A 26,718-nucleotide genomic window follows, 5' to 3' on the forward strand; every position below is an offset into this window, starting at 1 on the left:
GCTGGAGACTGCGCCGCTGTTGCTTGTTATTTCCCTGCTGAGATCAGGCGTGTCGCCGTAGGGTTACGTAAGGCGGTCCCTGTCAGTGTATCGTTCACATGTAGTGAGTCTACAGTGGATTACATCTTAATTACAGCTGAGGTTGTTTTCTAACTTTTAAGTCATTATTTTCATGTTTTTTCTTACCATTTATTATTTTATTTTGTTTGACATGGACATAACAATTTCATTGGACGAACCAGATGCATTGTTATAAGTGTATTAGCGTAAACGCTAGTTTTCAACACCTGTCCACCGGTGTCTTTGATTGTTTTAAAACAAAACAATCAAAGACAGAAACAAGATAAAATATCAAAGAGGGAAAACCTGATAATAAAAAAATAAAAATCCAATATACAGTGTATAAAGAGCAGCAGTATATGATAGTCAAATATTTACACGGAGTAAAGCAAAGGCAGCATGATCAGACAGTAAACCAGTTGTAGATTATACTCCTCACGTCAGTTCCCCTTTCCCACCAGTAGACACCAGTCTCTAGGAGAACAAATAAACGATATCTATCATGAGACAGAGCTGTTTGAGGGCTGTACTGAAGCTGTCTCCTTGTGCCGCGCCGCAGCACCAGGTGAAGCAGCTGGAGGCCCACAAGAGGCAGCAGCAGCTCATCCTGCGGCGCAAGAACGAGGAGGTGAAGAACGGAGACCACCGGACCACCGTCTGAGGCCAATGGCTATGTCTCTTTCTATTGTCGTTATTTATTTTATTTTATTTATCTTATTGTTTTTTAATGACTTCTGTGTACCCTTTGAACAGTTTCCTTGACTGCCGAGAAAGGCGCCTTCAAATTAAACGTATTATTATTATTATTATTATTATTATTGTTATTATTATTATTATTATTATTATTGTTGATTAATTAATTAATTCTTAATTTTGTCATCGTTAAGAGCTAAGCGATGACACAAACCAAACCTCAGGGGTCAGTTAACGAGCCGCTCCCCTGGGGGGGGGGTTCCCCTCCTTGCGGACGGTGTGATGACTTCCTGTTTCCTGTTGCCCAGGTGACGGCCCTGAGACGGCAGGTGAGGCCGTCCTCAGGTAAGGTGGGCCGGAAGGTCAGCCTACCTGAGCCGCTGCCAGACCCCGCCCAGCGGCCCCCCACAGGGGGAAGACTGCCGGGGCCCGCCCCCGCCAACGGAGCCAGGTGGGTGGGGGTGTGTGGGTGTGTTTGTGTGCATGTGCATGTTTGTCTGTGTGTGTGTGTGTGTGTGTGTCTGTGTGTGTGTGTGTGTGTGTGTGTGTGTGTGTGTGTGTGTGTGTTTCTGTGTGTGTGTGTGTGTGTGTGTGTGTGGGGTATGTGCGAATGGGAAAACCCTGTTATTAACCGTTTTAAAATAAAGTCGATGACCGACTGATTCTCCCTCCCCACGTACACAGGAAGTCACCGGTGCAGACAGGAAGTGCTCCCACCAAGCGCGCGGCCCGTGGGAAGTGGCAGTCCCTGGAGCGGCGCATCAGTGACATCATCATGCAGAGGATGACCCTCTCCAACATGGAGGCCGACATGAACCGCCTGCTGAAGGTGACCTCACTAACATGGAGGCCTAGCTCGTTAGCTTAGCGTAACCTTAAGTTTTTACACCTTTGTTACACACTTCCACTGTGACACACACGCACACACAAAAATAATCAGTCCTGTTGGGTTTCCTCTCGGGTTTCCTCCATAACCTGCTCTGAACCGCTCACTCATAGAATCTAGGTGTTTCAAAACACAAATAAAATCAAACTTTTACTTTGAAAATCTCTGCCCCCAGAAACGGGAGGAGCTGACCCGGCGCAGCGAGCGGGTGAGCAGGAAGAGAGAGAAGATGGTGGTGGACGGGGCGGACGCCGACCGCTCGCTGCCCTCGCTCCAGGAGGAGCTGGAGTCGCTCGCCGCCAACATCGACTACATCAACGACAGCATCGCCGACTGCCAGGCCAACATCATGCAGATAGAGGAGGCTAAGGTCAGGAGCAGGGGGTTCTGGGTAATGTAGTTAATTAAAGGTTATATTAACCACATCGACTACATCAACAACAGCATCTCCGACTGCCTGGCCAACATCATGCAGATAGAGGAGGCTAAGGTCAGGAGCAGGAGGTTCTGGGTAATGTAGTTAATAAAAGGATACACAGGATTGCCAACATCGACTACATCATGCAGATAAAGGAGGCTACGGTCAGGAGCAGGGGCTTCTGGGTAATGTAGTTTATTAGAGGATATAGTACCGACATCCACCACATCATGCAAATTCAGGAGGCTAAGGTCAGGAGCAGGGGGTTCTGGGTAATGTAGTTTGTAGTTAATTAGTGAAATGATTATTGATATATTACGAACAGGGATGCACGCAGATAGAGGCACACACACACGCACACTCACTCACTCACTCACTCACTCACTCACTCACTCACTCACTCACTCACTCACCCACCCACTCACTCACTCACTCACTCACTCACTCATTTGCTAACTCACTCAGTCACTCACACACACACACACACACACACACACATATTAATCAAAGGGATTCTAGGTAATGCAGTTTCGTTCATTGTGTATGGAAAATGAGCAACTACACGGTAGCATGCGAATTGGTGTGAGGGTAGTCAAGTGTTTAAGCTATTATACTCACAGTAGACTGTAGAGTTACCCCTTGCAAAAATAACCTCCTACCTTAATGAATTGCATATACTGTACAGAGATCTTGAAGTCATTTTAACCTGTAGGTGGCAGCAGACCGACGCTAGTAACATCGTTGGGATTGTGTGTGTTTGTGTGTGTTTCTCTCCTGATGGGAGACAGGAGGAGGGAGACACTTTGGACGTAACCACGGTGATCAGCTCCTGTAGCCTATCAGAGGCCCGCCTCCTCCTCGATCACCTCATCTCCATGTCCATCAATAAGGTACCCTCTCAGATCCAGAACATAGTCAGCACCGCAACATACTCACAACGCAATGGTCTATTCTCAGATCCAGAACACAGTCAGCACCGCAACATACTCACAACGCAATGGTCTATTCTCAAATCCAGGACATAGTCTACTCTGCACCTCAAATACTCACTAGTCCACTCCCATGAATCTACAGTGCCAGGTCAAGTCAATATAAGAATTCGGTGTAAATTGTATCAAAATATATTTGGTACTTGAATCTAATCTGGTGCCAAAGTCTTTCAAATGTAAAAACAAAAGCAGGACTACACACAATGCCTCATTCAAGCAGCAAAAGCTTTTGTTGGTCTCTTCTTTTTTCACAAAGGTCAGCGTGATTACACTTCCGATTGGCTCAAATTGCTGCCAATTTGCTACCAATTTGAGCCAATCCAAAACAAATGCTAGCCCTGCCGTTTGCAGTGCCTGGAATCCCTGATGAGGGACGCCGCTGCCTGCCCCCCCCCCCCCAAACCATCTTCACCCCTCTTGTTCAAAATTGACATATTTAGACATCACTCAAGCGTCATTCTACAGCTGAGTGTAACTGGTTAGAAATGCCACAGCCATCCCTCATCTCTTCTGAAGTTGCCTCATTCGACTGATTGGTCGAGGCCTTCGACCAATCAGGGCAGATCTTGATTGGTTTGGTAGTGGAATTAGTTGGGGTATCCCCCACACTGACTACGTTAAGCACTTAAGGTGTCTTGAGAAGCGCTTCATCAGAGCAAGTACATACCAGCACTCCAAGAACAAATGACCTGTCTACCTGTCCCTCTTCTAAACCCTCTGTGGCGTCATTTGCATAAAATGTACATTTACATTCAGGGCATTTGGCAGACGCTTTTATCTAAAGCGACTAACAACAACCAAATTTGTCAGAAGAAAGATGAAGGACAATGTATCGCTGTCAGTACAGCTTGGGGTCGGCTTAGCTCAGGAGGTAGAGCAGTTGTCTTGTAACCTGTAGGTTGCTAGTTCGATCCCCAGCTCCTCCTAGCTGTGTGTTGATGTGTCCCTAAGCAAGACACTTAACCCTAACTGCTACGAGCTGGCTGTCGCCTTGCATGGTTGACTCTGCCGTCGGCTTGTAAGTCGCTTTGGATAAAAGTGTCCGCTAAATGCCCTAATAATTAATTAAAAGTACAGTATGGTTGTTCATAGAACCAAGGACCTTGTTGGTGAAGTGCCCCACCCTCCCCTCCGCCCGCAGGGTCTGCTGGCCGCCCAGAAGGACTCCCAGGTAAAGGTGATGGAGGGCAAGCTGAAGCAGACGGAGATCAACAGCTCCACCCAGAACCAGCTGCTCTTCCACATGCTGAAGGAGAAGGCAGAGCTCAACCCCGAGCTGGACGCGCTGCTGGGGAGCGCCATGCAAGGTACGGCGCGCGCGGCGCATGCTAACTGTACACACGCTTAAAGGCTTAGCTATGGTTCCACGCCGACGCAACGCAAGGGGGTTTACCAATCACAGCCCTCGCTGCTGCGTCGGACCAATCACAGCCCTCGCTGCTGTGTCGAGGCGACGCAGCTGCTGCGTCGAGGCGAGGGCTGTGATTGGTCCGCTTACGTGAACCCAACGTAAACCCGAAGCAGAACCAAAAAGGTTAAAGTCTGCGTCTTTGATTGCGTTGCGTCAACGAGGAACCATAATTAAGCCTTAACGGTACACAGTGACGTTGCCTAGTTAAAAGTAACAATCCAAGAAACGTGATATTGTTTTATAACCACGGGGCACGGGGGTGTGAACAGGTTAGATGGATCTGTTTACATCTCTTATTTCATTCATTCCTCTTTGTTGTGTTTTCTTGTCTCTGTCGTGGTTGTTCAGAGTTAGGTTACCTGTCCTCTGGTGAGTAATGGAATCAGGGGAGCTAGGCAGACGCACAATGCAGGATCTCTGATAAAAATAAACCAAATAAACAGTTTACGTAATTTAACCTAATCTGGAGATGAGTTCAATGTTAACTAAATTAGGTTAGCATTCTAAATGTTATTATGCTAATAAGGCTGATGTAGTTAGCTAACTTTACGTAGAAAATTTGCCTTATGTTAGCCAACCTCATTTAGCATCTTAGCCTTATGTTAGCCAGACTTATGTAGCACGTTAGCCTTATGCTAGCCAACCTTATGTAGCAGGTTAGCAAGCTTTATGTAGCTTTGTGTCTGCTATCCTTGTGTAGCGTAGCTCATTCGCAAAACAAAATTGTGAATGTGTTTGCAAACAAGTGTTTGCAAACGGGTGAATTTTCCAAGTCATTCTAATTATATCTAAGGCTAGAGTCCTGCAGAGTGCCTCGCTAGCTCTGAATGCTAACCAAGTGGGCGTATCACACCCATGGCCTGCATGAGGTGCTAACTGTTGAAGTCCCTGTTGTTTTGCCTGAAATCTCCCGTCTGTTGTTGAACTAAAAACTCATCGTCCACCAGAAAATACACTAGAACCAAAGAACACATTAAGTACCAACACCACTAAAACACACTGGAACCAAAGCCCACATTCAGTACCAACACACCCAGAACACATATGCTAACCAAAGCACACATTCAGTAACAACACCACTAGAACACACTAGAACCAAAGCTCACGTTAAGTACCAATTCCCCTAGAACACACACTAGAACCAAAGCACACATTAATTACCAACACCACTAGAACCAAATCAGACATTATGTACCGAAACCTTTAGAAACTGGATCACACACTGGAATCAGACGAGAACACACACAGTCGCTCACTCAGTCACTCAGTCAATCAGTCACTCGCTCATTCGCTCGCTGACTTACTCACTCACATACACCAATACTAGAGCACACACACTGGTCTGTACACAATAACACGCACTCTGGTCTCTACACGATAACACACACTCCCCCTCCCTCACTCAGGTATTCTACTGACTGTCTTTAAGTAAAACATCTTACCTTGCCCTGACCCTTACCCTCTGACCCTTGAACCTTGACCCCTGCTGATTAATCACAACCCACCCCTCCATCACCCATGACTGCTGCCTGAAGCCAACAACTGTTCCACAATTAATTATGTTGATGATGTTTAAAAAACACACTCGTGTGTGTGTGTGTGTGTGTGTGTGTGTGTGTGTGTGTGTGTGTGTGTGTGTGTGTGTGTGTGTGTGTGTGTGTGTGTGTGTGTGTGTGTGTGTGTGTGTGTGTTCAGAACACGGAGAGGACAGCAGTAGTGATGAGTCGAGTCCCAGTCCGACCGCAGGCAGCAGGTATGAAATATGACATCTGATTTGAAGTTCTTACCTAATTTATCTAAAACCATTTTGTGTCCTCTGGGATGGAGCACCACCTCATCATGTGTTCCTGTAAGGGTTCGGGTGGGAGCCCTGTGTGCCCACTAGTATGAACAGGAATCAAATCACACTCAATACAGCACTAGGAACAATACTATGTATTTGTATTAATATTATTGAAAAATTACCTCTATGAAATGTGTAAAATCCCCCTGAAATGCACACAATATTTACAATATATTGTGAACCTCTTTACTTATATATAATATCTGTAAGCGGTACAGATTTGTTTCGCAGAAATCTCCTCTACAGGCCTGAAGCTCTGGGGTATGAGGTATTATCCGTGTATGATAGATGGGATGATGCAGTGTGATTCATGTGTTTCCTTTGGTCAGCACGCTGGCTCCAGACCTGATGAAGTTATGTGGAGAAGGGAGACAGAGGAATAAGGTACGGCTCATCGTATCGCTACACTATTCAACTCAACTTTATTGATGCTGCACCTTTCATACACAAGGCACACTCAGTGGGCTTCACATAAAGACATGTCATACAGTAACACAAAACAGAAAGAAAAAAATCGCTCATTTAAGATCCTAACCCTCATCGTTTGCCATACTTTTTGTTTGGTCCATTGACCTGTCAATCAACCTGCCTGTCGACCAATCCCGTGCTCTTCCCCAGGCTCGGAGGCGGACCACCACCCAGATGGAGCTGCTGTACGCGGGCAGCGAGGATCAAACCTGTGACCCGCTCCCGGAGGACCCGGCGGCGCTGCCCGTCTCCCCCCCACTGTCTGCCGACGTGCACGCTCCCACCACAGTGCACGTGAGCGAGCGCGAGAGCACAGCCGCCGCTCCGTCCACGCTCCGGACGCCTGGCCGGTAGGTTCCCCCCCGTGAGGACGTTGAGGACCAGCGGGTCTGACCCAGAGGTCTATAGGTTTGGACTCACAGCCTCCTCGTTCCCCAGGCACATAAGCCACACTTCACTATTCACATTTACCCTCTTTTTTATTTGTTGGTTCAATGTGTTTATGGATATGTATATATCCTTCTTAAGCATTATCATTGTTATGAGTAGCTTTCTTCTTTAACCGTTGATGATTTTGGCACATAGCCATGTTGTCTACTCAGTGGTTCTTGGACATTAGTAACGTATTGGTGGAACTCCTACTGAATTTAGAAAAGAGACAGTTTGAGACTTACTATTGGTACCTGAGGACTTGGTAATGCACAGACTGATTAAGCAAACGTTAAAAAAGCTGGTGCCACTCAGTCCAGGAAAGCATCTCACTTTAACTTTACTTTGAGAAGCTTGTGTAAGGATGAGCTAATGTCTTTATAGCCGGCAGTCACGGTTAAAGTCACTGTTTCGTTGCCACAGAAACTAACATCCAGAGTATGTATGTTTTTATTTTTAGGAATCGTATAGCCTCATCAAGTGCGAGTGCTTCATAGATTAGTTTCGTAAACATCTAAAGCATCTTAAAGTCTGTTATGATGAACGAATGATCCTGTTTTATTGTCGGAACCAAATTATTTGGTTCGGTAGGGCTTACATGCTATGTTAGCTAAGCTCCCGTGCAGCATCATGTTACGTAACGTTTGAGGCCAGCGCACCCTGGTGTTGACGGTCAGTATTGGTGCTACGTAAGGTTGGCAAACATGCGATGTAGGTTTGGCCAAAATAAAGCTAACATGCTACGTAAGTCTGGCTGACATACAGCTAACATGCTACCTAAGTCTGGCCAACATGCAGCTAACATGTTGCGTAAGTCTGGCTTACATACAGCTAACATGCTACCTAAGTCTGGCCAACATACAGCTAACATGCTACCTAAGTCTGGCCTACATACAGCTAACATGCTACGTAACTGTGCATCTGTTTTCAGGCCAGGTGCCAGGTCTCCTATGGGTGCTGAGAAGAAGTCGATAGAGCGATCGCCGCTCAGCCACAGACGGTTCTTCGAGAGAGGACAGACTCCCGGCCATCCATCCCCACACTCACCCACCCCCAGCCCCGCACACCCTCACACAGCCAGCCCCTCTCCCACACCCACGCACACGGCTAGCACAGCCGAGCTAAAGACCAAAATCTCAGATTACAAAGCACAGTAAGTCGAACCAGCGCAACCACAACTTTACATTTTGCAACTCAGATATATGTAGATTTTCGAAAATGAGCTTGTTTAGCAGTTTTGCGTTTTGTGGAGTTATGAACTCATCTGTGACCTCTGATCGCTGACCTGTTTTTATTTTGTGTTTCAGGTCAGAACAGACGATGTCCATGTCGGAGGGCCACAGGTGAATATTATTCTCTGGGATCCTAACTCAACCCTCAACCTGCTCCCAGCGACTTTAGTAGAACTGGAAGAGGTTTAGACACAGTTAGCATTCGCATGACATGTCCCAGTTTTTAGCGTTGTTTATTTATCAGTTATTTAAAGTGAAGTTACTGCTGAGACAAGTGGTTTGAGTAGATAGACGGATTGATGGATCGGTGGATGGCTGTTTGTTTTAACCCAAAAGGGCAGTTGGAACAGAAGCACACATTCTGAAACAGAATATCAACATTAAGAGTGGGAATAAAGTTGCGACCAGAATCAAAATAAAGTTAAATAAATAAAATATATATTTTTTACATAGTTTATCTAGTTTGTATAGTTGCTTTCCTCTGTTGGGTCATAATGTGTGTGTGTGTGTGTGTGTGTGTGTGTGTGTGTGTGTGTGTGTGTGTGTGTGTGTGTGTGTGTGTGTGTGTGTGTGTGTGTGTGTGTGTGTGTGTGTGTCTATTTGTGTATGTGTTTTAAAGTTATCTATACATGATTGTTCAAACAGTTTCCTCTGCGTCTTGTGTTTCTTCCTTGCAGGGGTGAGATCAAATCGGTGTCCCCCCCTAAGTCCAGTAAGGGCCCCGATGGGCTGCAGTGCGTGCACGTGGCCGAGGGCCACACCAAGCCGGTCCTCTGTGTGGACGCCACGGACGACCTGCTCTTCACCGGCTCCAAAGGTACCAAACACACTCCTAGCTTGATGCACTGGCTGTTGATACACTGGCTGTTCTAACACTGGCTGTTCTAACACTGGCTGTTGCTACACTGGCTGTTGCTACACTGGCTGTTGCTGCACTGGCTGTTGCTACACTGGCTGTTCTAACACTGGCTGTTGCTACACTGGCTGTTGCTACACTGGCTGTTGCTACACTGGCTGTTGCTACACTGGCTGTTCTAACACTGGCTGTTGCTACACTGGCTGTTGCTACACTGGCTGTTCTAACACTGGCTGTTGCTACACTGGCTGTTGCTACACTGTCTGTTGTTACACTGGCTGTTGCTACACTGGCTGTTCTAACACTGGCTGTTGCTACACTGGCTGTTGATACACTGGCTGTTGCTACACTGGCTGTTGTTATACTGTCTGTTGATACACTCACTGTTGTTACACTGGCTGTTGAAACACTGGCTGTTGATACACTGGCTGTTGATACACTATCTCTGCGTGTGTCTGTGTGTGTGTGTGTGTGTGTGTGTGTGTGTGTGTGTGTGTGTGTGTGTGTGTGTGTGTGTGTGTGTGTGTGTGTGTGTGTGTGTGTGTGTGTGTGTGTGTGTGTGTGTGTGTGTGTGTAGACCGTACCTGCAAGGTGTGGAACCTGGTGACCGGTCAGGAGATCATGTCTCTAGGAGATCATCCCAGCAGCGTGGTGTCAGTCAGGTACCTGTCTGTCTGTCTCTGGGTCTATCTCTCTGTCTCTGGGTCTATCTGGTTCACCTGTCTTTGTCTGGCACTGTTCAACTGTCTCTCTCTGCATCTCTGTCTCACTACCTGTCTCTCTCTCTATGCATTTCTGTCTCACTACCTGTCTCTCTCTATCTCTGCATCTCTGTCTCACTACCTGTCTCTCTCTCTCTATCTCTCTCTGTATCTCTGTCTCACTACCTCTCTCTCTCTCTCTCTCTCTCTCTCTCTCTCTCTCTCTCTCTCTCTCTCTCTCTCTCTCTGTCTCTGTCTCACTACCTGTCTCTCTGTATCTCTGTCTCATTACCTGTCTCTCTCTCTCTCTGCATATCCGTCTCATTACCTGCCCCCTCTTTTCAGGTATACCTCTAGTCTGGTCTTCACTGTCTCCACCTCCTACATCAAGGTCTGGGACATCAGGGACTCTGCCAAGTGTATCCAGACTCTGACGTGAGTTCAGTGTGTGTGTGTGTGTGTGTGTGTGTGTGTGTGTGTGTGTGTGTGTGTGTGTGTGTGTGTGTGTGTGTGTGTGTGTAATTTAAACGACTTCTAAGCTGTACCCTCCGTGAAAATCCACAAGATATAGTATATTGTATAGCCAAACGTCCCACCAATATTTATACCACTTGCTTACTCTCTATATGTCATTCATGGTTTTATATTTATGTATTTTTTTACTTTACATTTAATTCTTCATTATTCAGGCATTACAGAACTTTTATGGTCATAAATAAAAAATACGAACTGCAGTTAAATTTCTTTGTTTGTTCTTGAATTGACGTAGAATGGAGCAAAGACTCCTGGGATCGGGAAATGCGTTTATCAAATAAACAGATGGTGGGCAAGTCTATTTTTGGAAATGTAGGGGGATATATGAGTGGCCCCACGTCGAATGGCATGACCCTAAAGACACGTCAGACAGAGAAAGCGCGCAAATTCGACGGTACCACCTTGTCATTTGTTTTCCCAGGTGGCATGGCAACACCATTGCTACCTCTCATTGGCTGAATCTTTGAGAACGTTGTAGACTCAATCAATATAAGATCGCGGGGAGACGAAGCTCTGTTCGTTTGTATATTTTAGTAACGAATCGGTCGCGAACGACGCATCCCTAGTGTGTGTGTACTACGCAGTAACAGTAAGGTGTGTGTGTGTACTACGCAGTACCATTAAGGTGTGTGTGTGTGTACTACGCAGTAACAGTAAGGTGTGTGTGTGTGTGTGTGTACTACGCAGTAACAGTAAGGTGTGTGTGTGTGTGTGTGTGTGTACTACGCAGTAACAGTAAGGTGTGTGTGTGTGTGTGTACTGCGCAGTAACATTAAGGTGTGTGTGTGTGTGGGTCCAGGTCGTCGGGCCAGGTGAGCTCGGGGGACGGGGGCGCGGCCCTGCGGACGGCGGGGATCCCCCCAGGTGAGAACCAGATCAGCCAGGTGGCGCTCAACCCCGCCGCCACCTTCCTCTACGCCGCCGCCGGCAACGCCGTGCGCATGTGGGACCTCCGCAAGTAAGACCACGCCCTCAACCGCGCCCTAAACCCCGTCTGGTGCACACCTAGAGACCACGTCCCAAAAGCATACCTGTAGACCACACCCACAATGCACACTTAGAGACCACGCCCACAATGCACACCTAGAGACCACACCCACAAAGCTTCCCTCGAGACCACGCCCACAATGCACACCTAAAGACCACACCCACAAAGCTTCCCTCGAGACCACGCCCACATAGCACACCTGGAGACCACGCCCACAAACCACTCCCACAAACCACACCTAGCGACCACTCCCACAAACCAAACCTAGAGACCACTCTCACAAACCACACCTAGAGACCACACCCACAAACCACACCTAGAGACCACACCCACAAACCACACCTAGAGACCACACCCACAAACCACACCTAGAGATCACACCCACAAACCACACCTAGAGACCACGCCCACAAACCACACCTAGAGACCACGCCCACAAACCACACCTAGAGACCACGCCCACAAACTACACCAATATAAACAACGCCCGCCATCCCCTTCCAACCAACCCATCACTCTCCCACTCTCTCTCTCCCTCCAGGTTTGTGTCGACAGGTAAGCTGACGGGTCACCTGGGTCCGGTGGGGTGTCTGACTGTGGACCAGCTGGGACTGGGACAGGATCTGGTCCTGACCGGATCCAAGGACCACCACATCAAGGTATATACTCACTACTTCACTATTCGTATATCCCTCGTGTGGTTTCTTGTTCTGGTCAGGAGTCTAGCAGAGGGATTCTGCTAGACGCTTGCTCTTCACAGTGGAGTTCAGTAAAGCAGAGATCAGAGCATTACACTAATCTAGTTTAGACGATATCCGATATACCTCTGCGTCCGCTGTGGTTAGAAGTGGTCTGATTTGATCAATGTTTCTAAATCTGTACACGCAGTGTGTGTCTTCAAATTGTATCAGGTTGTTGCTTCAGGCCGACGATTATCAGCTCTGTTTCCCCGTGTTAAGCTGCAGGTCGCTCTGGGGACATCCAGACAGAGCTCCAGGGTCTAGACTCTGGGCCAGGCTTACGAGTAGAGGTCTTAGCAAAGCAGTAATGTCCACGTGTTTGAGTCACATGGGCCAGACATGGCCCTCCAGAAGGCCGGCCGGGTCCTGCACGGTTTAGTCCCTTCAGCACCGCCCTTCCTCTGTCCCGTCACGACCACAAAGACCTCTCATGCCAAACAATAAGTAGTTGTCAAGCTCCTTGTTAGGGGCGACATGTGACTCAGGAGGTAGAGAGCGTTTGCTGGTTATGGAAGGTTGCTAGTTCGATCCCCGGCTCCTACTAGCTAGAGTGTCGAGGTGTCCCAGAGCAAGACGCCTCACCCTCACTGCTCCTGACGAGCTTGCTGTCGCCTTGCGTTTTTGACTCCGCCGTCGGTGTTGTGTGCATGAATGGGTGAATGTTAGGCTATATTGTAAAGCGCTTTGAGCCGCCACTGGTTAGAAGAAGCGCGGTATAAATGCAGTTCATTTACCATTCCCCATTTGTTCTCTCACCCCCAGATATTTGAGGTGGCCGAGGGGGCCCAGGGCAGCATCACCTCCTGCATGACCTTTGAACCAAAGCACCAGGACTCTGTGGAGGCGCTGGTGGTCCACGGGGACACTTTCTACAGCAGCTCGCGGGATCTCAGCATCAAGAGATGGGACCTGAGCAGCAAGAAGCAGCTGCAGGTAGCATGCTAACAGTCCCAGCTAACACCCCTAGCTAGCACCACCAGTCCATGCTAGTTGTTGTCAATGCTAACATCAACACAATACTGCGTCACTGATGCATTGAATAGACAGACATGTATGCAATACATTTAGATTTACATTCAGGGCATTTAGCAGACGCTTTTATCCAAAGCGACAATATATCGCTGTCGGCACACTTGGTTCATAGAACCAAGTGCCAAGCATGAACAAGTACTATTTTTATGTACAATGACATACAGCATACAATAAGTGCGTACATTAAGGGCCAGGACGTACAACATACAATAAATGCCTAAGTTGGGGGAGGCTATTCAGGATCCAGGTGAACTCTAAACAAGTTGTAACCCAATAGTGATAAATCAATGATGTCGTCAAGTCATTACAGTCGATGGTTTATCGATGACTTGTGTCCACACGGCCCCCTGCTGTGACCGGGCTTAAATGAGGCCACAGATCAAACACTCATTGCCCTTCTCCTCTCCGCTCGCCGTTCTCTGCCTTCACGTTACCTAGTGACCGGTGATCACGCGGCGACCAGCCGTCACCGACATCACCGTTAGTCGTCATGGTTACTGGCTGTGTAAAGAGTCAAGTATAATACCTTTAGTGCTAAGTATCACTGCCGGTAACAATCAAAAGGCTGTGGCACCACAATGGGCTTCAGTCCTTGTTTCTTTGCCGAGCTGTGCTTCAGTCCTGCGCTCCTCTCTAGAGTAGCGCCATGCTGTGCGCTTTTCTAGTGTTTTTAGACAACATTAAAGTTCGAACATTCTTAACTTTTTCGTGCAAAGGACAGAGTCTCACCGCTCGTCAATGTCACACTCGGCCCCGGAAGCCGTTAAAATCAATCAAGCGAGAGGCGGGCTTTACTATTGTTCACGGAGACGGCCAGTATGAACTGTTCATCTGCATACTCTACATTGCCCAACGGTTCGACAATGGTGGACGCAGATGACGCAGACTTTGACAAGTCATCTAGCAGTTTGACCAGGCGTCTTGCGTTTGACAAGGCATCTTGGCTTTGACAAGGCATCTCGCAGTTTGACAAGTTGTCTTGCATTTGACAAGGCATCTTGCAGTTTGACAAGGTGTCTTGCGTTTGACAAGGCATCTTGCAGTTTGACAAGGTGTCTTGCGTTTGACAAGGAGTCTAGCAGTTTGATAAGGCGTCTTGCCTCTGTCAAGGAGTCTTTTGTTTGACAAGGTGTCTTGCCTTTTTTCAAGGCGTCTTGCCTCTGACAAGGCCTCTAGCGGTTTGACCAGGCGTCCTGGGTTTTGACAAGACGTCTTTGCCTCTGACAAGGCGTCTTTCCTTTGACAAGGTGTCTTGCGTTTGACAAAGCGTCTAGCAGTTTGACAAAGCGTCTAGCAGTTTGACAAAGCGTCTAGCAGTTTGACAAAGCGTCTAGCAGTTTGACAAAGCAATATAGCAGTTTGACAAAGCGTCTTGCGTCTTTCAAGAGGCCGTGTTTCTAGCGACGCTCCTCGCAGTGCGACCGCCGCCTCACGCCCCTTCCTTCCACTCACCCGAGGGTCGTGTGTTCTGTGCCCCTTCTCCCAGCAGTGTGTGAGCAGTCCCGGGGACTGGGCCAGCGCTCTGAGCCTGGTACCCGGGTCCCCTGTGGTGGTGGGGGGCTGTCGGGGGGGCCTGCTCCGCCTCTGGCACGCCGAGACCCTGACCCCCCTGGGGGACCTCCAGGGACACGACTTCCCCATCAACAGCATGACCACCAACAGCAGCCAGCTGTTCACCGCCTCAGAGTAAGTCTTGGGGTCGAAACCCACCCTAAGATTTTAGAGTGGATCCTCTGACTGATTTGCATTATGGGCTCATATCTTTTTTAATGAGTCCAGTTGTAGGTTTGAAACCCTGTGTTTGTGCTATGAAAGGGATTGAGTCCATGCTCCAGTGATGGTTTCATTATCTTGAAAGAGGAAACTGGTTAAGGGGTCGAATCCCTCATTCGTATGGATTTGATTCCTGCAAGTCATTATAGAATTACAAAAAATACGAAAAATGTGAATTAGGGAGATCAGTTAACCTATGTCGGGAGGGGCAACAGTTTTAGTCTGAGGGCCACAGTTACTTTGTCAAAGTAAGCAGAGGGCCACACTTTGGACGCCATTAAACATAGTTCCACGATTAACACAAAATCAATTTTGTTTCAATTAAGTATCATTGTGTTACAAATATTTACAGAAATGCTCCTTTTGTTCCTATTTTTATATTCTGCCCTTAATTTTGATTGGGTACAGCTATGTAGGCGGCCGCAGTGTGCGTTCGTAAGTTGGGTCCACAATCGCTGGAATTTCAAGCCATTCTGTTATGCGGGGTCGCCTGAGTTTGAGAGGCTTCCCCCTGTGACCGCCATGTTTCCGTTCTGTTAATTCATTAAATTCAACCATGGCCAGTCTCTACTTGTTGTGGAAGCAGCCTACTAGAGACCTCAGAGAAACCAACGCGGTTGTTTAGGATTCATAATATCATCCGGAGGCGCACGCAGCCTTTGGCCGTGTTCTATTATAGAACACTCCGGGAGCTCCGGCGGGCGTCCTTGAGCTCTGTATCTAAATAATATAAGATATCTATGTATCATAATATAATATATAATATCACGGCCAAAAGCTGTGTGCTTTCCGGATGATATTATGAATCGCAACGACTGCGTCAGGTTCTCCGACGTCTCTGGTACTTCCACTTCAACATCAATCTGAAAGTCCAGACTGAACTGCGACAACTGAACTGCGACATGGAGGAGAAAGGGATTGTTGCCGTTTGCGGACTCCCGGACTCCGGCTGGAGCTGAACTCCGGCGCTCGAGCCCGGCAGGAGCTCAGCTCCGGGGGCCGGCGGATGTCCGGGAGTCTGCACCAGCAGGCCGTTTGATGCCCATGTCTGACCTGTGTGTGTGTGTGTGTGTGTGTGTGTGTGTGTGTGTGTGTGTGTGTGTGTGTCAGTGACAGGACGGTGAAGGTCTGGCAGGCTAAGGGCCATCTGGAGGGAGGACTTCACTGATGAACTCCACCAAGCTGAGAGGAGCTTAACTAGGCTGAAGGATGGACTCCACCTCCCTGATCCCCACCCTCCACCACCCTCCACCACCCTCCACCATCAGTAGATCCACGCCCTACAACAACACCCCCTTAATGAGGTCCCCACCCTCCACCAACTCCACCATCAGGAGGTCCATGCCCTCCACCAACTTGAAAAGCGATCTAGTGGGTGACCATGTAGTGCTTTGGGTAGATCATGGTCCAAATCTCCACTGAACTGTCTAAAGTTGGACACAATTGCAGTATTGGGTTACCATGTAAAGTCAATCAAACAAGCTGGGAACAACCCCGCCCCCCATCTGATTCTAGCTAATGGGAGTGCATTGTTCTAGAGAAAGCGAGAACCTGACCAGCAGTTATCCATCCCTAAATATAACCAGAGTCTACCAGAAGTGGGCCAGAGAGGTGGGCAGAGAGCAGCTCCGGCAGTCTGTTGGGTTTCTTCAGGAAGAGCTCCTGTATCCAAGCACAGTGCAAACACGTACAGAGCAGGGGTCGGGTGTCTTGCTTAGGAACGCCTGGGCCTTGCGGTGATTGAACCTCCAACCTTCTGACTAGGATTCAAACACCCTTGACAAAAGACTATTCTGGCCACCAGCCTTTGCCCCCAACAGCGGCACAAGATTAATTATCCTGACAGTTGATGAGTCATTATGTAACGTTCGTTATGTAACCAATGAGTAAGCGAGTTTCAGAGGGGCTTCAAAGAGGCGTGGAACCAGAAGCACACAACGTATCAGTGAGATCTGGAAAAAGACGGAGGATTGAGGTCAGCTGACCTCCATGTCGTGTTCACCGTATCGGTTCCTTCCCACGAGGGACGGCTGTTGCCTGTGGCCCTGGCAATGGCTGCCTTCATGAAGGTCTCCTCTCGCCTCCGCTTAAGAAACCGTAGTAAAGATTACTGTTCTCACGAGGGAGAAAAGAGCTTCTCCTGCCCCCTGGAGACCTGCCTCTCCTGGGAGGCCTTCACGGAGGAGCGTCCAGTTGCTGAAGTGATGACCGTCTAGACGGAGGGCGGCCATGTTGGATGAACTGCCGATGTGGGAGAGGAGTGTCGAGGAGAAAGTTGGTCCAGACTAATCAAAAGTTACTTTTTTTGCATCTGAGCTCAAAATCAGCCACTGGCTGAGATCTGAAACCTATCTTGTTTACCTGCTTGCATCTTTATATTGGATACGTCGCCATGGAAACCGCGTGGGAACACACCAAACATTGTTTTCGTCGAATATCAACGTGGAAAATAACTAAATTAGTAAAGAGGAGAGTTCTACATTCCTACTTGGGTAGCGTTCATATCTGGGATGCTGTTTTCAATAAGTCTGACTTAACGTCGCTGTCTGGAGTGTAGCATAGCATCTCCCCTGTGCAACGCAGAGTGGATTCCTGTGGATATCTAGACGAATATTGAAAGATAACCCTCGAATATCATCTCTTTGAAGGTTCTATGGCTCTGTGAAACTACTTTTCCTGTGCTGGAAACTCTGAACGGGGGACTGTACGGATCACTGACGAGGATGGAGTACCTCTGGTTCTGCTGCTCGTTTTCAGCAGTACAGTCAGGTTGAGGTGGGTTTCCCCACGCTGCGGCCCGTTGTCTTCTACTTCTTTGTGTGTCATACCTTCTCAGAAGACCAGCCCCGCTGTCTGGCGCCAGTGGCCTCACCCCGCGAGGACTTTAGCGCTAATGGCACAGAAAAGAAGAGGTGTCCGTCTGTGTGTGACAGCACAGACGTGTAGCTGATTGGCCGGTTTTGGCCGTGTAGATTGACGACCAAATCGTTATCAGTTTTATACTTTTTGCTTTACAAGCATGTGTGAATCAAGATTGAGACGACAGTATTTTCAGATACTTTTCAATCCTTTTTCAACCTTTCCTACCTTTCCTAAGCTGTTTTCAGACCTCGAGGAGATGTTACGTTCTCAAAGGTACATGGAGCAGGAAGAATGCTGTTTTTCTGTTGGTGAAGTCAACATGTAACCTGAGGTATGACTTGACGAAGTGTCTCTGGGGAGGAATTAGTCATTTGAAGCCACAAGCTCCCTTTAGAAGTCTGAGACGATGATCAGGCTTATTAAGGAGATACTGATGTGGTTATAATGATCAGGGATCAAATTCATATCTCAGAAAGTTGACTGTCGAGGAGATCAGCGCACAAATACCGATAAATCGTATTTCCTGTTGTCTTGTTGATTATTACTTTATTTTTTCACAATCAGAACCTCAACGAGAGGAAGCACCTTATAATTCAAAATTTCGAAAACATTCCCCTGGTGTCTCGCCTCCAAAGAACCGCATCTTACTTGGGAAGCTTTGATGGGTAATCATGTTTTTCTGAACAAGCCACTGATTTATTCGGAGGTAAACAGCACCATCCTTAGCGACATATTTGCGTCAAATCAGAACTTATTCATCTTTAGCTAATCAAGCACCTTGTTTTGCAGTTCAGTTGATCAAAAAAATACATTTCCATGTCCTGATTTTAAAAACAAACTTCACATCTTTACAAGTGATGATGATGCTACAATTGCTCAGCATGATCACAATCTCACAATATTGACGCAAACTGCACCTCAAAACATCCAAGCATTTAATTCAGTCTGGTACATTGGTTTAATGTGTGTTTGTATATCTACATGGTATCATATCTTCGCCGTTGCGTTTTCCAATACTGTTATTGTCATTTTCCGTATTGCCAGCGTCATGAGTAGAAAAAACTATTTTGTAATTTCGCAGACGCTTTCACCCTCAGTGACTGAGTGAATCCTTTCAGAAGACATTAAGGAGCAGGAGGGGTTGGGGTTAGTTCCGCAAGAACCGAGCCTTCGAGTTCTTTGATCTCAGAACCTTTCTGCTGGGAGTAACCCCCCCCCCCCCCCCCCCCCCCCCGCTCATCCATAGTGCACTTGGTCCGTCCTAAACACCATTTACAGACCACTCTAGTCTGAGTTTCCAAGCCTTGAATCAAGTCGATACGCCTTGGAAACACTGCTGGGGACATGATTGCAGAGCAATTCACCACATAAACGTACTATATATATATATACTGAAACAATAGACCACCGACGCTCTAACCGCAGCCAATCTGGCAACTCAATCTGTTATACGGCCTGCTGACCTGTACATATATCAGAGGTCAACTTTAGCGTCACCATCGACCATCTCTTACCCGCAGCAGATGTCGGTAGCACTAGCAGATGTCGGTACCGTTAGCAGATGTTCGTGTCGTCGCAGGGCCTTGGCGTATTTAAGGGAACACAAGTTTTCCTTTTATCGTTAAAGATATTCTTTAAGACGATGATTCTGAAACTTAGAAAAACAATGTTGGGTGAATCCAGCATCTGTGAAGTGTGACATCCAGCCCTGAACTCATCCTGGCCTTCTCCTCATATTCAGTCCCTTCCAAACGCTCTCTGCTTGTTGTGATATTGTACATTAATCATTTCTGCTGTGTTTGTGCTTTATTTGGAAGGGCGCAGGTTTGAAGGGTCTGTAATGTTCCCAGATGTCCTCATATGTTCAGAGGCCAGGAATCGTGGGAGGTGTACAACAGTACCCCTTTAACTGGAATCAACTGTGATGATTTTAAAAAGGTTACCGACTGAATCAAACTGCGTGGATGAATTCATCTTCTGAGCCAATATCGTGTGTTTGTGTGTAAATAGGAGATTTTGTCGTTGAGTGAACTTCTAGTTATTCTAATGTCAGATGCCTTGTGTGAATAAACCATCTGTCAAAAGGAACCTTTGGTCTCTGGTTTTTGACTTTATCTCTGCGTCCTTCTCTTTATCTCGTTCTTTCCGCGGTGCAACAATACAAACTTGTATTGCGGTAAGGCAGCATGAATTCAGGGCTATTTTGAGCGGACCATGCTCATACGTGCCCCTATGGAAACGCAGGTTCACACTGATCAAAGCAACCTTTTGCAGCAGGTTGTTGTGGCAACAAAACTCTTACCCGTGTGAAAATGTTTCCCGTTTTAGAATTTCTCATACAGGCCACGTAAGATGATTAAACCTACAAGAGCTACTTGTAATCAAAGGTGCCATGGCATGACAATATCACTTTATGAGGTTTTCTAACATTAATATGAGTTCCCCTAGCCTGACTATGGTCCCCAAGTAGCTAGAAATGGCGTGAGGTGTAAAACGAGCAATAGGTATCCTGCTCTGCCATTGAAAAATGAATGCTCAGACACTCTTGGCCCCGAATTCGGCCCCATATGTCGTCATAAGTTACCTCCCTTTTCTCTGCCTTGCCCACCCAGAGAATATGGCCCGCCAATGAGACGAGCTACGACCATGCGAACGCCACGTGTGTTTGTGTGTGTGAATACACACACTGTAACGCAAGTGTTTTACACTTCTTTGTTATTTAACCGTTCTGCTGTTGGTGTTATGGCGCATATCACGTCGGGTTCCCTGACGTCTCTGGTATTTCTACAACGAGATTAGAAGTGGGGGTTATCTCAGCCATGGCTGTGAAGGAATTGGGGAAAATAAACTTTGGCTTTGAATCGACCTGAAGTACATGAACCACGACATGGAAGAGAAAGGGTTTGTGGCCCGCGATTGTCTCCCGCCGGAGCCCCACTGCCCGCTGCCGAGGCACCACCGCCTCGGCAGCGAGCACGGCAGTGGGGCTACGGCGGGAGACAATCGCAAGCAACAATCCCTTTCTCCTCCATGTCTACTTCAGATTGATGTGGAAGTGGAAGAACCAGAAACGTTGGAGAACCCGACGCAGTCGTTTGAGATTGATAATATCGTTGTAGGCGCACACAGCTTTCGGCCATTTTAATATATTGTGGGGGGACGTGTGACGTCTGGCCTGCAGGGGGAGTATGGGCAGGTTGGGAGCGCACCGGATTGGCTGGGGGGGGGTTGGACCTGAGTGCAGCAGGTGTCAGCACTCAGGCCAATCAGGGAATGTTTGTATATATGTGCCTGCTTTGTGGTTAGTGGGAAGACCGGGGAGCAGAGAGAGAGAGGCAGGGGCGATCGACACCAGAGATCGCCTGGAAACGCATCCTGTGACCGCTTGGAGCGGAGTTATGATTTACGTCCAAGGAATTGTGTTTTGTTGGACTGAGCGAACGAAATAAAAGGACTTTCTGTTGGAAAAAGCAAACCTGGTGTGCAAGCGCTCTGTGAACCTGCTACATATATATTATATGATAAAGATATCCATGTATAATAGGATATTATTTAGATATAGAGCTCCGGGACTCCCGCCAGAGCACCCAGTGTTCTAGATATTTACAGAACACGGCCATGAGCTATGTGCGCCTCGTCATTGCGATACAATACATCAACTGTAAACACTAGCGCATGGTACCATGGCCGCAAGCTGCTCAGGGCCACACCCCCACCCTCAACCTTTACCCGCCTCAAAAAAATGGCACGTTTGTGGAAAGCTCTTTGTGGGACTGGCTCGTAGTGGCTGTAATGTTGCAACAAGGCTGAATTTTTTTAACGTCTTCAAGTACAGTACTGTATTAGGGGCCCACTAACACCTGTGTAAAAGCATCCATAAAGTATCATGCCATGGGACCTTTAAGAAGGCCGAAATATTTGTGGAATAAACAAGAAGGGAATTTAAGTGCAAAGACGGGTTTATTCAAAAGGCAGTGAGAATGGAGTATCTATTTTGACATGGCGTGATGTGTTGTCCTGTCATGTATGTCAAATTATTTTTAGAACTATGACACTATCATTATAAAAATGGGGAGGAAAAAAAGGGCAAGGGCATACATTGTGTCCTGTGATGGGTGGTGGCCGAAACTGGACCTACCGTGTTTCTGGCCTTAAAACCGTCAAGTGTAAAATCATAACCTTTCCCACTTACCTTGAAGTGTTCATATCTTGGATGCTATTCTTCAATAACTCTGGCTTTATGTTGCTGTCTGGAGTGTAGCAGAGCAGAGGTCTCCCCTGTGCGATGGAGCATGGATTGCTGCGGAAATCTATATTATTACTGAAAGATAACCCTCCAATATCATCTCTTTGAAAGGTAAGGGTCTGTGAAACTACTTTTTCTGTGCTGGAATCTCTTGAAAGTTGACTGTACTGATCTCTGAAGTGGATGGTGTGTTGCATATTTTAGCAAATCTGTTGTTTTTGTGTTCGGCGTCTACTTTTATCAGATATTCTGAATACTTCAAAAGAAAATTGTGTGATGACTGAATCAAGTATTTGTAGTCTTCCATTCAGCTAGGGTGGAAATCAAGTGCATATCAGATGAGAAGATATTGATTGCTCATAGTGGGATACCATGTCTGAGTGATCTGATTGGTGCTTCCGGGAGCTCATTTACCCGAGCTGTCTCCATGCCTGCCTGGCCTGATTCTACTTACACTGCCCGGGAATCAAACCTATTTCCCAGATACTATTTGACTAGCAGCAGAGGAAGTGCTTCAGAGATCCCAGGAGATTCTAGAGAGATCAATATTCACTGGGTGAAAACGGCTGGGCTGAGAACTCCACTGGAGGCGTAAATATGGTCAGACGTAGTGGGAGAGACTGGTCTATTCCCATCTGAAAGGTGTGCATGCGTGAGGGATATAGATGAGGTAAACAGAAAAGAGATGGAATTCCTGACTGAGAAGCCTAAAGCCATCCGAGATGTTAAATCTAGCAGGAAGATCAACCCAGATACAGAGAGAGGAGAGAAGACATGATGACGAGGGAGAGGGAGAAGGAGAGAAACACACAGAACGAGAGCGGGAGGGAGGAGGGCATTATTTCGAGGACCACACAGTAAAGTAACCAATCATTTCAGATCTATAAAGGGCTTCGATAAATTCATAACGAGATAATCGTTAACGAGAAAACACACACACACACATACAGTGTTCGACGAGGAGGACGGCTGTGTTGCTATTTCCTGAGCTCTGTTAATATAAGTGACTGACCAAGGAAAGGGTCGATATCTCCCTCCCCTCCGCTTGTCTCTCCTCGTCCGCGATCCCTCCGGCTATAAATACCAGTGCTGCTTTATGAGCTGGAAAGACTAGGCGAGATGGAGGCGCCGGCTCCCTGGCCGCCACGGAAACGGCATCCCACAGAACCGGGGGCCGTCTCTAAGGACCAGACCTGAAACATGGAGTCACATCTTTAGGGGGTGATGACATTAATTTGAATGGTTTTAACACCGCGCACACAGTGTCTTCAGATGTGATGGGTGATGGATGATTGATTGATTGACAGAAGGATGGGTGATGGATGATTGATTGACAGAAGGATGGGTGATGGATGATTGATTGACAGAGGGAACGGTGATGGATGGATGATTGATTGACGGAGGGATCAGGGATGGTTGATTGATTGACAGAGGGATGGGTGATGGATGATTGATTGACAGAGGGATCAGGGATGATTGATTGATTGACAGAGGGATGGGTGTTGGTTGATTGATTGACAGAGGGAAGGGAGATGGATGGATTATTGATTGACAGAAGAACGGGTGATGGATGGCTGCATGATTAATTGAGAGAGGGATGGTTGATGGATGATTAATTGACAGGGGGATGGGTGATGGTTGATTGATTGTCAGAGGGATCGACGACCTTACCTCAACCAATCTCTGGATTCCACGTTGTGTATTTTTCTGTTTGTGTGCCAGGGTGAGTGTTTTTGTGCGCTTATGCGTGGGAAAGCCTGTAGTTTGAGTGTGTGTGTGCATGTGTGCATGTATGTGTGTACATTTGTGAGTGTGTGAGCTATATTTGGATATGTAGTCGGTCAGTAACCAGTGAGGAATGGTGCGTCATCTTTAGAGAACCATGTGCGCACGCACACACACACGCGCACGCACATACACAGGCATGCACACACGCACGCACACAAACGCCCGCACAAACAAGAGCATGCTCACACACATGCAAGCACACGCACACACAACCACACGCACAGAACCACAGCCAGCCACACGCACACAACCACACAAGCTCGCATGCACACACACTCACACACACCATAATCTGTGGACGTTGTCTTTTGTATTATTGTCACTCCACTATTTACTTAATTAACATCCAATCCCGCGCCTGGAGGGATGAGGACAGAGAGACACTAGCCGTGTGTGAGGCCGAGAGAGGGTAAGAGGGATGGAGAGAGAGTATAAGAGATGGAGAGAGACATGGTAAGAGAGATGGAGAGAGGACAAGATGGAGAGAGAGAGGGTAAGAGAGACGGAAAGACAGGATAGACAGAATGAGTGTTTGATAGAGATGGAGAAAGAGAATAAGAAAGAAAGAAAGTGAGAGAGAGGCTGATGCTGAGAGAGAGAGAGAGAGAGAGAGAGAGAGAGAGAGAGAGAGAGAGAGAGAGAGAGAGAGAGAGAGAGAGGGAGAGGGAGAGGGAGAGGGAGAGGGAGAGAGGGAGAGGGAGAGAGGGAGAGGGAGAGAGAAAAAAATACGGTGTGTTTTGGATGACATCACATCTATCCCAGATTCCTGCCGCCTGCCCGCTTGGCGTTGCGAGCCGTTCGCGCGCACACACCTTTCTCCCCGCGCCGCTCGAGGAGTAGGAGGTGCGGTCTGATCGCGCCACGCGCCAGGAGGAGGAGGGCTGGATAAGAAAACCTTTCGGCATGAGCAACACTTTCCTCAACATGGCGTCCATAGGCGACTTCGACCCGCTCAACGCCGCTATCCCGGCCACCAAAGTTGAGATCACCGTGTCCTGCAGGTAAGAGAACCGTGGCGGTTAACGCCAGACGTCGACGACAGGAACAAGTTTTGGTTTGATTGTCCGTTCAACTTACTGGGGGGACACCGACGGGGAAAAGTACGAATGCGGAAAAAACAAAAATTCTGATAAATCTGCTCTTTTGGTAAACTGACAACCGGGCTGTCTCGTTTTAAGGAGGATTTAACCTTAATAATTGTCGTAACATTTCCGAATTGACCTTCTCTCGTGATGTTTGTAGAGAGCGCAACTTGCTCTTCGCGTGTGGGAGCGAGCTGCCGAGCGCGAGCCCCCCAGCACGCTGCCGTGTTGTGAAGAAGCACCGCGACCGTGTGACAGATCACTGGGTTCACTGGTGTGGTTCACTGGTTGGCTTCACTGGTGTGGTTCACTGTTTTTTTTGCTCTGACTCCTGTCAGCCCTGATTTGTATGTACGGTTGATCAAAAAAACGGACTGGAAAAAGTAACGAAACTAAATTATTGTTTTTATCTCAGTAATCTCGCGAGAGCTGCCAGTGGAGGAATGCGCGGCTGCGCTTCTGTTGAAGGGTCCATCGATTGAAGATCATGTAGCCTGTGTAACGCTATCGTATTCTTAATGCACTACACACTGGATCGGTTGTAGTTGTGATTGCTGTAAAGAGAGAACATTTATGTGTGCGAAGTGTCCATCTTGTTGATTGCTAAGCAAAGCCATGCCATTATTCCTATAACCTGTGTGCCGACCAGAAAGTCAGTGGAAGGGTTTAATTGGCCATTGGCCTTTTCATTGGTTGAATTCAATGTGTGAATGCATGTTCTATAAACTTGTAGCCAAGGGCTTTTCATTCCCGTGTTACAGACCGAGTCCTCCATAGAGTATGTTTGGTTCTTGGTGAGCTCAAAACAAAGAGCCCTCTGTCCAACTTATTTTTCCATTGGCATGGCAATGAGGTGTTCAAGGTTTACACATTGTGGTGCGTGTTTTCCTCAGTCTGGCGTGGACAGTGAATCTATGCTAGTATAAATGTCGTTAAAATGGTGTTGACGAAATAGAAATGTAAGGTGTGTGTGTGTGTGTGTGTGTGTGTGTGTGTGTCTGTGGTGTCTCTCCTCAAATCCACTTGACAGCATTTGTAACATGAGAGAGAGAGAGAGAGAGAGAGAGAGAGAGAGAGAGAGAGAGAGAGAGAGAGAGAGAGAGAGAGAGAGAGAGAGAGAGAGAGAGAGAGAGAGAGAGAGAGAGAGAGAGAGAGAGAGAGAGACTCTAGATAAAGAATTGTTTCCGTGAGGGTCTATCTCGAACATTAGGATCTGGCCTTCCCCTGCTGATCCACCTGATCCACACCTGTGTTAGTACAGCTCATCCAAAGCTCTGAGTGGTCGTAATTTAGCGGCTTGGACCGACAGAAAGACGCCCGGCCTTTTGAATCACACACAGTCCGTCGATGACGGGTGACAGATGATCGCTTACGGGGGATGAGAGATTAACGATAATCGATCCAATTGACATATGTTGTCCGAAAAACACACACACACACACACACACACACACACACACACACACACACACACACACACACACACACACACACACACACACACACACACACACACACACACACACAGCCAGCGGTGTTGTGCACTGCCTCTCACACACACACACGTACAGTACTGATGGATCCATCTTCGGTCTGGCGTGTGTGTTGACTGTTCAACCCCCGGCTTGACAGTCTGAAGTGATCAGCTCTAAATATTCTCCTGTTGTCATCTGCTGACTTCAGATCA

General features: G+C 47.5%; 2 protein-coding genes across 3 annotated transcripts in view; both read left to right on the plus strand.

The window, feature by feature from the left end:
• The window catches only part of LOC115532161 (kinesin-like protein KIF21A), a 27,497-nt gene extending 7,494 nt beyond the window's left edge, over positions 1-20,003 (plus strand). Inside the window, exons 11-30 of the mRNA XM_030341731.1 lie at positions 620-688; positions 1,062-1,204; positions 1,438-1,582; positions 1,815-2,009; positions 2,846-2,947; positions 4,188-4,353; positions 4,806-4,826; positions 6,153-6,210; positions 6,630-6,684; positions 6,919-7,118; positions 8,129-8,350; positions 8,505-8,540; positions 9,107-9,246; positions 9,863-9,947; positions 10,332-10,421; positions 11,320-11,478; positions 12,050-12,167; positions 13,011-13,181; positions 14,767-14,966; positions 16,164-20,003. Coding sequence (XP_030197591.1) covers positions 620-688; positions 1,062-1,204; positions 1,438-1,582; positions 1,815-2,009; positions 2,846-2,947; positions 4,188-4,353; positions 4,806-4,826; positions 6,153-6,210; positions 6,630-6,684; positions 6,919-7,118; positions 8,129-8,350; positions 8,505-8,540; positions 9,107-9,246; positions 9,863-9,947; positions 10,332-10,421; positions 11,320-11,478; positions 12,050-12,167; positions 13,011-13,181; positions 14,767-14,966; positions 16,164-16,221 — 2,433 coding nt within the window. The 3' untranslated portion in view covers positions 16,222-20,003. The remainder of the gene's footprint in view (positions 1-619; positions 689-1,061; positions 1,205-1,437; positions 1,583-1,814; positions 2,010-2,845; positions 2,948-4,187; positions 4,354-4,805; positions 4,827-6,152; positions 6,211-6,629; positions 6,685-6,918; positions 7,119-8,128; positions 8,351-8,504; positions 8,541-9,106; positions 9,247-9,862; positions 9,948-10,331; positions 10,422-11,319; positions 11,479-12,049; positions 12,168-13,010; positions 13,182-14,766; positions 14,967-16,163) is intronic.
• A 4,662-nt stretch (positions 20,004-24,665) lies between these two features.
• The window catches only part of LOC115531985 (copine-8), a 61,928-nt gene continuing 59,875 nt past the window's right edge, over positions 24,666-26,718 (plus strand). Inside the window, exon 1 of one of the 2 annotated variants that reach the window (XM_030341387.1) lies at positions 24,666-24,950. In XM_030341387.1, the coding sequence (XP_030197247.1) occupies positions 24,853-24,950 (98 nt within the window). In that variant the 5' untranslated portion in view covers positions 24,666-24,852. The remainder of the gene's footprint in view (positions 24,951-26,718) is intronic. The other variant, XM_030341388.1, reaches the window with a different exon arrangement.

The sequence above is a fragment of the Gadus morhua genome, chromosome 19 (genome assembly GCF_902167405.1).
Source record: "Gadus morhua chromosome 19, gadMor3.0, whole genome shotgun sequence".
NCBI lineage: Eukaryota > Metazoa > Chordata > Actinopteri > Gadiformes > Gadidae > Gadus > Gadus morhua.